The 9939-nt window shown below is 35.7% G+C and overlaps 1 protein-coding gene across 2 annotated transcripts; it reads right to left on the bottom strand.

Annotated features, from left to right (window-relative positions):
• Positions 1 to 391: 391 nt before the first annotated feature.
• napab (N-ethylmaleimide-sensitive factor attachment protein, alpha b) lies at positions 392 to 8635 on the bottom strand. 2 transcript variants are annotated; one of them, XM_085430711.1, is made up of 11 exons: positions 8398 to 8634; positions 6923 to 7002; positions 6710 to 6826; positions 4604 to 4650; positions 4372 to 4449; positions 4183 to 4238; positions 3503 to 3587; positions 3289 to 3393; positions 3128 to 3196; positions 2669 to 2719; positions 392 to 1595 (listed from the first exon to the last, which is right to left on the bottom strand). In XM_085430711.1, the coding sequence occupies exons 1-11, from the start codon at positions 8493 to 8495 to the stop codon at positions 1494 to 1496; spliced, it is 888 nt and encodes a 295-aa protein (XP_085286837.1). In that variant the 5' UTR covers positions 8496 to 8634; the 3' UTR covers positions 392 to 1493. The 2 variants fall into 2 exon arrangements, with proteins under 2 accessions (XP_085286837.1, XP_085286834.1); XM_085430708.1 differs by having other exon boundaries at positions 6710 to 7002; positions 8398 to 8635.
• Positions 8636 to 9939: the final 1304 nt, after the last annotated feature.

Raw genomic sequence — 9939 nt, 5'->3', positions numbered from 1 at the left:
CACCTTTGTTCTCTTGTGTTTAATTAGAAGCCAAAAAACAAATAACGGAAAAACGTCTCGAGGAGTTGGGGGGAGGACGCAAACAAATCAAAATCAGGTGGACTTCTTTTTATTCTTACTTTCTCGATAGGGTTTGCACTGACTTTTTACACCTGAGCGGAAGATAAAAAACATTTTAAAAAGTCAAACCGATAACAAATGAGTTGCATCTAAAGTGAAGAAAAATAATAACCCGATTACTGTAAAGCAAGAGAAAAATTCAAAATAGTTTCCAAGTGTCCTCGGGTATCGAAAACTAATCCGGAGCGCAAAACCTTATTTCGCGTTTCAACAGAAAGCGAGAAATGCCACAGGTGCAGCCTTCCCAAAGGTGGAAACCACGCCCACGATGCGCTATTGAGACAAGTTTATTTAAACGTTTGACAGGAAACATCACAAATTATTTAAGACTAATTGTTCACTGACAAAATCATCAGGGTACATGAGCACAGTGTACAAAGCTCTTTTTCTCCCCCCAATTATGTATTGCATCTCTGCAGGCGTTAAAAACTGTTTATTTTTTCAGCCTGGTTACTTAAGACAAGAAAACACAAATCAAAGATTAAGAAAGAAAAACAAAACAAAAAACACACACACTCTCTCTTACACTCCTACACAGGTGGAAAACAGCTGTTTTACATTTCTCATGTATTCCAAACCATGCAAATGTTCACAGAGGTGAAGGGCATCTATCACCTTTTATGGAATAAAAGCACTTTTAATGGAAGTGATGACAACAATTAGCAAATTAATTACTTGTGCTTATAAAAGCATGTTTTATAAATCTTCATCAAATCAAGTCCAAATCCTGAGAAATTTGCGTCATAAGGCAGAGGGGGTATATATTCAATGGAAAAACCTCAGATCGACACTCTTGGCCTCTGCAGCTGAGATCTAGCACTGTTTAATTAGAGGCGCTCTCCTTTGTCAAAATAGTACACATACGCATTCAAAATCACCAAAGCAAATTTGAGTGCCTTTATCAATATTGGCATTTTGGTTAGTTTATTCTAAAGCACATTTTAGAAATATATATAGATATAGTTGCTTGAAGTGTTAGTGAGTTTGTGTCCTCTCATTTGTTCTCATTGAAATGAAGATAAAAATAAAACCTGTATTATACAATTGTGCTGGTATGAGTTTTTGGTATTGCAGCCCAATTATGAACAGCTGAACTATTTCTGGGCCAATACCTGATTAATAATAATATACAATTTACATACTGTGTGAAGCCTGCACTCAGAAGGGTAGTGTTCATACCTAAAAGGACCATCATTTTTGGAGTACTGTATTGAATTTGAGAGAATACTGCAGGAAAGAAATGGTATCTGTGAATACAAGGGCTAATGGTCAAACAATTAACAATGCTGCTAAATGGAAGTGAGAGGCTCAAGGCAAAAAAACAAGGATGCAAGTCATTTTTTTAGGACTTAAAGAATAACAGGAGAGGCAAGTCAGCGAAGGTCACTCTCCTCATCCTGTATGGTTTTCTTGATACGGAGAAGCATGGTGGTGAGCCACTGGTCCAACCGAGAAATGGTGTCAAATTCCTTCACCTGAGAAAGTAAGTATTAACACTTTTAATCCAGTTGCTATTAAACAATACTAAAATGAAGTATTTTTTTTCCAACTGCATAAATGTACCTGTTGAGGCTTCAACAGTTTGGATTAAGAAAGCAATCTTTCAGATACAGACATCTGAAAAGTTTTCACAGCGTTTCACTTGTTCCACAATTCATCTAGTTTCAGCCCTACTGCAAATGGATTCAATTCATTTTTCACCTCCAATTCTATACAAAACAGCCCATAATAACAAAGAGGGCAGGGGGGGGGGGGGGAAGCTAAGTAGAGCTACTACTCCTCAGAAAAGAACAAAACAGCCCATCTGGAATTTGTCAAAATCCACTGAAGGATTCTCAGATCTCAAGAAATTAAGCAAAGAATGTGAATACTTGTGAACATGTTCTATTTTTGTTTTGCTTTTATTTTTAATGCATTTAAAAGAATTTTAATGAAACTTTTTCCCCACTTTGTCATTTTGGGAGATTTGTGTGTAGAATTGAGGTAAAAATTAATTTAATACATTTTGAAAAAAAATAAAAAGGCTTAAAAAAGGTAAGCTCTGTAAATATATTTCAGATGTCTGTACAAGAAAGAAGAAACTGACACAGCAACTATTTACTGTCAGAGGACTGTTCTAATAACACTTGATTTGATCACTATGTAGTGATATTGTAAGGTACTGATGCAAATCGATATTTCAGTCATGGGACACATACAGAAAAATCTGACCTACTATTCTCATTTCCATCGCTATAATATTACTGCTGGACTCCAGTAGATTTTTTTGGGGGAAATGGCTTCAATGAATGCACAAACCACTCATTATGCAATCCAATTTCAACAATTTGGATCACAAAATCATGAACAGAAAAGCCTACACAATCTGTTGTCTACCATCTCAAGGTGGCATGTCTTTCAACCTGGAAACGGAGGCTACAGTCTGCAAACTCTTTCACTGAACTGGTGTCAAGGTAGAATTACAAAAAACAAGAAATAAAAGACAGAAGTAAATTCTACATTTTTGCTACTTCCTCTATTCTGCTAAAAAAAGCAACTGTTTACTCACTGCATCAGTATAGGCATCCACATTCTGCTCTTCCCAGGCATCTAGAAGTTTCTAATTTAGGAAAAAGGAAAAACAAACAAACAAACAGACAAAAAAAAAAAAAAAAAAAGAATCAACCCACTTGAAAACACTTTTCAAGCACAGACACGGCTTACTTTACTTGCTCAACCCAGATGACTAAAAACAAGATTAAACTGAATTTAACCAAATAGGTTTCAATTAAATTTCAAGGTTATGGTCCAGTTATGTTTTCAACATTAGCATGTATATTAAACCCAGGTCAATCGCATGTGATTAACATGAGTTTAATAGAGAGAAAGAGAACAGGAAAACAAAAACAAGCACAATAGTGGAAATAGATGGAAAACAGTCTCTTATGTTAAATGGCACTCCAAGTCTTCATGATTACTGGATGTGTCTGGATGAGCGATTTAGTCCCAAAATTACATCAAAGCCTACCTTCAACAGCTTGCACTCTCTCGAGTCTGAAAAGGCGGGAAACATTTCTTCATACTTCTGCACAGCAAGCTGGGAAAAGGCAGGGAGATTATTAAAATCAAAGGCTTGCATTACAGTGTCTGCATATTATCAGCAGATAAGAGCTGTATGTAATGGCTTACTTTTGCATTAAGATGGTCTACGCAAAAGTGACAAAGCGCAGCTTTGAAAAAGTGATCCTTGGCACTGTATTTCAGGAGCGTACTGTCCATTGCATGGGTTCCAACCTAAAAATAAACGAATAAATCAAAAAGCGCAATTTATCTTTACTCTCCAACTGAAGCTCCCGGAGGGATAAAACCTTGAAATAAAAGCTGCTGGGTGGCATTAACTCACCTGTTCGTAGATCTCAATAGCTTTTTGGTACTGCTCCAGCTGAGCTGCATAGGTTGCTACTTTCAGAAGGCACTTGTTTGCTGAACTTTAAAAGGAAAAATCCAGCAATATGTCAGACCACACATTAACTGAAATCGAGGGTCCTAAATTTAAAAGTAACGCTACAGCTGTAAAACAAGACATAATATTAATGTATCAGAAATTTTAGATAGCACCTCATGTGCTCATTTGCAGTTCCATACTTTAATTCTTTGACTCCATTAGAATAGCTTTACATGATTCATAGTTCATTCTTAATTATCTTATACTGGGCACTAGTCCTTTTTTTAAATCGTCTACAATGAGCAGTTTTAGACCAACTTCCTTTTGATGGATTGCCACTCCTGAACAGACAGTTTGACGAACGGGTGGGTGGATGGAGCTGTGTGTCAAATATGACCAGATTAAAAATGCTCTTGTTGTTTGCTCTTGTTGACGTCACACAGAGCCAAATATTAGAAAAAAACTAAAGTCTGAAACAGAGTATTTAGAGCAGTCTGATGCATGAGCTACTTGCTATATGAAAGTAATAGCGAATTTTAGTACAGATGCACGTGAGCAGCCAGCATAGTGTCTTTACACATTTACATTCTTTACTTCCCCAAAGGCAAAAGATAACCGTGCTTATTTAAAATAGTTACCTGGTGGATTCTTCACCTCTGTAGTAATCTGCTGCCTGTTCATAATGAGCAATGGCCTGGAAAAGAAATTAGACAAACATATACATGAATTGTAAACAGAGCTTATTATACTGCTGTTTGACAATTAATAAAAAGTAAACATAATAAGGATTTAAATAAAAAGCAAGAAGAAACAGTTTTTAACCCAACCTTGTCAACGTCCACAAGCTCCGTTTCATATATTTCAGCAATGCTGATATGGTGTTTGGCTGCAATGGTGAAACGCCCCTAAAATATGATTTTTTTTTTTTTTTTGGAAAAAGTAAAAAAAAAAAAAAAAAAAAGACAGTGAGAGAAAGCGAGAAATATGAGCTACCCTTTATGTTTTGCATCTGATTTCCTTAAAGATGCTCTTTAGAAATTAAACTGAAAAGAAACTCACCATATCCGTGTAAATCTCAATAGCTCGGTTTAGGCAGTTAATTGCCTCTGTTGAGAAATATATTCAAACAATTATTTTCAGAAAAAGTTTACAATTATTCAGTAAACCAATGTTAGCAAAAAAAAAACCCCAAAAATACATACTACATAATAAAATACAACAAAATTCAACAAATTAGAAGCTATATAAAGGTTCAAGGTGAGTAAATATAGAAGCACCCCACTGTAAAATGAAATTTTTTATTTGGACTCTTCTCCAGTGTATTTGTTCACATTCCCAATTAATAACTATAATATACAGGTTCATTACAAGGCCGATATACTTTAGTTTGTGGCCTTTACTAGGATCAATCAGGATGCCCTTAGTGGTCTTTGTTGAGTACCACAGAAAACATTTAGGGGTTTTTTTTTGTCAGATCCTTATCCATCACCCAATACTATCAGGAAGTTGTCTGATTCTGCCAAAATTCATTCTACCAAATGACAACAATCCCACACAGGAACAAGATGGGCTATGAAATGTGTACTATGATGCAGGACCGAAACGATTCATCGGGTAATTCGAATAACTTGATTGAAAAAAAGAAAAAAAAAATCCTTAGTACAAATTCAACAATTTCAACGCCTCATTTAATGTACAGCTCTATTCGTCACCATGTAAACGTGAACACGAGTATCTCACCCACATTTGCGACTAAAAACAGACCTGCAATACAAATGTATTTAGGGGCAGAGTGAATATGAAATTGAACACTAAACCTACGCAGTCCCCAGTTTTATGACAAAAAGACTGACAACACAACAGCAGCACTGATGCTAGCACAGTTTAACGTGGAGCCGGACTCTGTTCACACACTGCGGGAAAAAAAAAAAAAGAGGCAGCATCATTACAGAGATGATGAGCGCTCAGGTGGAGTCAAAGAAAATGTGTTTCTAGTATCCAAAACAGAAGCACTGTTCCAGTAATCGACATTAAAACCTTTACTGGAAAATGTCTGGAAAGAGTCCTTAATGAGAGCACCTGATTAATAAACTGTGACATGAAGAAAAGCAAACTTTGTAGCTGCTCCATCCACTGCCGTTTGTTTTACATGGTGAAAAATCTGCAGTAACAGGGAGAGTCTAAACAGGGGAATGGGGTGTACTAGACCATATTTATTTCATGGCTTTTGTAACATTTTTCAGACTTAAAGTGAAATAATATACAATACTGTGTTAATGAAACTGCATTAATAGTTAAAAATAAACTTTTTTCATTAAACTCTTAGCCACTGCCCTGTGGGTTGTTAGATAGGACACTGAATTATTATTATTAATATTGATTAATGTCTGCACTTTCATAACGCCTTGTTTTCAGCAGTACAAAACTTTGCATCAAAGCACAAGGAAAACTTTAGAATGCAGATATTTAAGTCTCATTAAAAAGGCTTACAGACAAACTCACTACACTACTCACAACTATGAAGTATCGTACGTCAAGTTTTAATGCCACATGATGGCACTCTTTTAATATCTCTAAATCATAACAGATAAAATGAAATAATGAGATTACAATTAACTTTAAAAAAAAAAAAACAAACAAGAAAATTTGTTTACTCCAATTCTTTTCCGCTTTTCTTTTATTGATGCAGAGCTTATGTGCAGCTGTCATGTGATAAATAAACAGCAGCTAGATGGGTGCTCATTAAATACTTAAATCAAATTAGGATTTATCAAAATTATCATTCTCCTGACATGATTACTAACTTATCTGCAGCCAGTCCTGCAGGTTTGTCAGGTGAAGCAGCTTAAGCTCAATGAGTAATATCATAATAATCAGACACCTCAGTTTATAAAAAGACACGTGGAGCAGAAGGAAAGAAACCTCAACAGCACTGAAGTACTCAAAGAGTACCTGAAACAGGGTCAACGCATGCTCTCATTAATCAGGAATTTGACTGTTTATAGCATTTGTATGAAGTTAAAGATTTAATAAAGTAAATAAAAGATTTAATAACATTTTTAAACCACTTTCACTTTTATTGCTGAAAGCTTTTATATGAAAAGATGTAAAACTTACAAGTGTACTTAATCGATATTATATACCCCAAAGTGATGTAACGTTTACCTTGTGGATCTGCTTTTTTGAAGGCATTTCCAGCATCTATGAAGTTGGTTGCTGCATCATGTTTGCTCTGCATCTGCAGGTGAAGGTGAGCAGCTTGGGAGAATGCATTTCCTGCAGCTATTAAGAAGATAAATTGTTGCATTTTAAAATCACTGAAAAAAAGAAAGAGGCATTCAATACATTTGTTGTGTTGAAATGCGACAATCATCTTACCACACCAATTCTTGGCCATTTTGTACATGTTAGCTGCCCTCACCAACATGTCACAGGCTTCTTCCAGCTTTGAGGAGCCACTGTGTGACAAAACATGTTTTTTCTCTTAATAAGACACCCATCCATTGCAGATTATCACAGGATGATATGAACACTTTACTCAGTAAAATCCCTTTGGAAAGATGTATAATAAGCAGATTTTTTTTCTGTTTAGTATACTTACATGCAAAATTTTAGCACCATAATAAGAACATTTTAAAAGCAATGGGATAAAACTTTATTAATTTTATTATTATTTTTTCCATTTTTTTCCTCATTACTTCACATGTGCAGAAGACTGCCTTCTGAAATTTTCAGGGCTGACAAACATATTTAAGCTCCGTTTCAAAACAGCGACCAAATCAATTTTGAAATCCACTCTCACACCCAAGTCTCACAATCTAAAGCCAAAATCTAATTTTTGCCCATAAGGATCATGGGATATGTTATAATTTAAATAGTACAATTGCACCAACTGAATGCCTATGACATAGAAGAAGAGGAGCAAGGATTGGCATGCGAAATATTTGATCTACCTTTTTTTTTTTTTTTTTTTTTTTAAATAAGTCACTGGTCGAAACAAGTTATAGCGGTCCTTTTCCCAGCCGGCACTCACTGATTTTTCATTCAGTGTGCAATCCTTTAAACTTTAAGTTACTATTTAATAGTGAGTAAAGGTTTGTAAAACCGTATACAAGTACAAATATAAAAGTGTTGACTTTGCTTGTGATTTCAGTCCCATTATCCACACACAACTATCTTGACAATTAAATTTTCGCCCCAAACCTCTCGCGGATTGTACAGCCTCATACATAACACGTAGCCTTTAACCTTGCACGTGAGCTCTTGCTACAATAATTAAAAAAAAAAAAATCCAACCTGAAAAATTAACCTGCATTTAGGTTGTTATATGCAAAGCCGGTTGTCCAGGTTAGTGAGAGCTAGTCTTACAGGAACATTCGCTACATCACAAGTGCGCTTTCTTCTTTTGCTGTAAACAAATGTGAATGACACGTGATTTGGACAGAGTGACCTTCCGAAAATTGCCCAACAGACGGCGCTATAGGGGAAGCGCTGCCTTTACAATTAAGTGAAATTATCTTGAATTGTTAAACAATTCAGCTTTGGATTCAACTGAAGCTATTTCTAGCATGAAAGCTGCCTTAAAGCAGAGTCTAAAATAAGCAACTACCGACTATTTCGAGCTATCTTTCACACTAAACGCTTTCCAGATATACGACGAGCCGAGATAAGCTAGATATGCTAAACGACAGCCTTGAAAATAACCGCTTAACACTAACTACAACTTATAAAAGCAACCGACAATTATTTAAAATCGTTTTGTCCTGGCTTTTAACCCTTGTGGTCAGCTTCCAACCTTCCGCATAGCTGTCTCCTCTAGCCGAACGTTAACGTTAGCTAGCTGACAGACTCACCCAAACAACGCTCCAAAAAATGACTGAGACGATTTCATTTTCTTTTCAGCCTCGGCCATCAAAGCATTTGCTTCCTTTTCTTTTCCGCTGTTATCCATTTTCAGGCAATCGGTCTGTTTCTGAGAGAGAACGAATAAATGTAAAAGTCAACAAACTCGCTAACCACTGCTAGTGGCTGCAGGCTTGCCTTGTCACATCACCAGCCGCAAAGTAACCGTCACCTCTGTCACGTGACACCGGAGAACCGACGCACTACTGTTTCTGCTGCTGGTGCATTCAAGTACTCTTTTGCTATCCAGTATACTAGTCATATCTGGTAACCGTTAAAAGTTAAAACAAAAAAGTTACATTTTAATCTTCGTATGGTTTTAGTGTAGTTATTGACTTTGTTTCAGTGAACTGAGCTGTCCTTTTTCTAACTTTGCTAATAAGTCATTCTAATTTTGTATTTAAACTTTTACGTGTCTTTGTGATTCGAGTCTATTTTTGTAGGGAGTTGTAGTTTTTGTGTCCGATATGGAACTCTTTGTACTTGATGTGTTTCTTTTTACAGTCATTATTGCTTCTGGTTTTTGTTTGTTTGTTTGTTTGTTTTTACCAATAGTGGTTCTGGAATATCTGTTTATTGTCTGGTATGAGCTGGTATGAAAATCTAGAACTGGGTTATCCCATAGTCTATCCAGCTAACCAGCTAACAACTACTTCTAGTATTTCTAATCACCAGTAATGTAAAGGAGAACACATCACAGCTGTACAGAGACTGCTGTAAAGTTAAGTGGTGTCATAACAGTAAATTTCTATTCATAAAACACAACCCTTAAAATGTATTAAATAGCCTCCTTCATTTTCTCTTTTGACTATAACTCAAACACAGTATGAATACAAAATATGCATATGTAATCACAAATAGTTACATCCACAAGCTATAATATCCAGCACAATGGTTCTTGGTTTGTGATCAGCCTAAGAATAAATCGATGGATGGATAGTCAGTTCATTAGAACTGCATGTAACGTTACATGTTAATGGGTATTAACACAGTAAAGTGTTAAAGTGATATCACGTGGTACTTCTCATAGTTTGCATATACCACTGATTTCTTAAATATGTTTTTAAAAATTTTAACAAAGAACAGTCAAACAGTTCAACATACACAAAGCAACACCACCCTCTTCCCCCCACAAACACACATCCACACCCACACACCTGACAGTTTTACTACACAGCAAGACAATCAAGGCTTATTTAGAAAAATAAACAAATACATGAATAAAAAGAAACATAATTATAATGGTGTTAATGAGTAATTAAGTAAAACAAGGAAAAATAAAAACAGTTAACTGTTCCCCACAAATTCAAGTGCACTGCATGCATGTCTTTTCAGTGTAATCAGTCAGCAACTGCCATCAAGTTGTAACAGAGTTGAGGTTATTTTCCAAGTCTAGGGGCATACAATCTGAAAAGAAGTGACCACACACTCAGGAATAACTCTTCATTTCCTTTTATTTTCCTTCATTATTTTAAATTCAGGGAATTTAAAAT

The sequence above is a fragment of the Copadichromis virginalis genome, linkage group LG14, assembly GCF_057382275.1.
Source record: "Copadichromis virginalis isolate Kocher_CV1m ecotype Utaka linkage group LG14, C_Virginalis_male_GT1.1, whole genome shotgun sequence".
In the NCBI taxonomy this organism is placed as follows: Eukaryota; Metazoa; Chordata; class Actinopteri; order Cichliformes; family Cichlidae; genus Copadichromis; species Copadichromis virginalis.
Note: the sequence above shows the minus strand (reverse complement) of the source record. Positions and strands in the feature narration are given on the sequence as shown.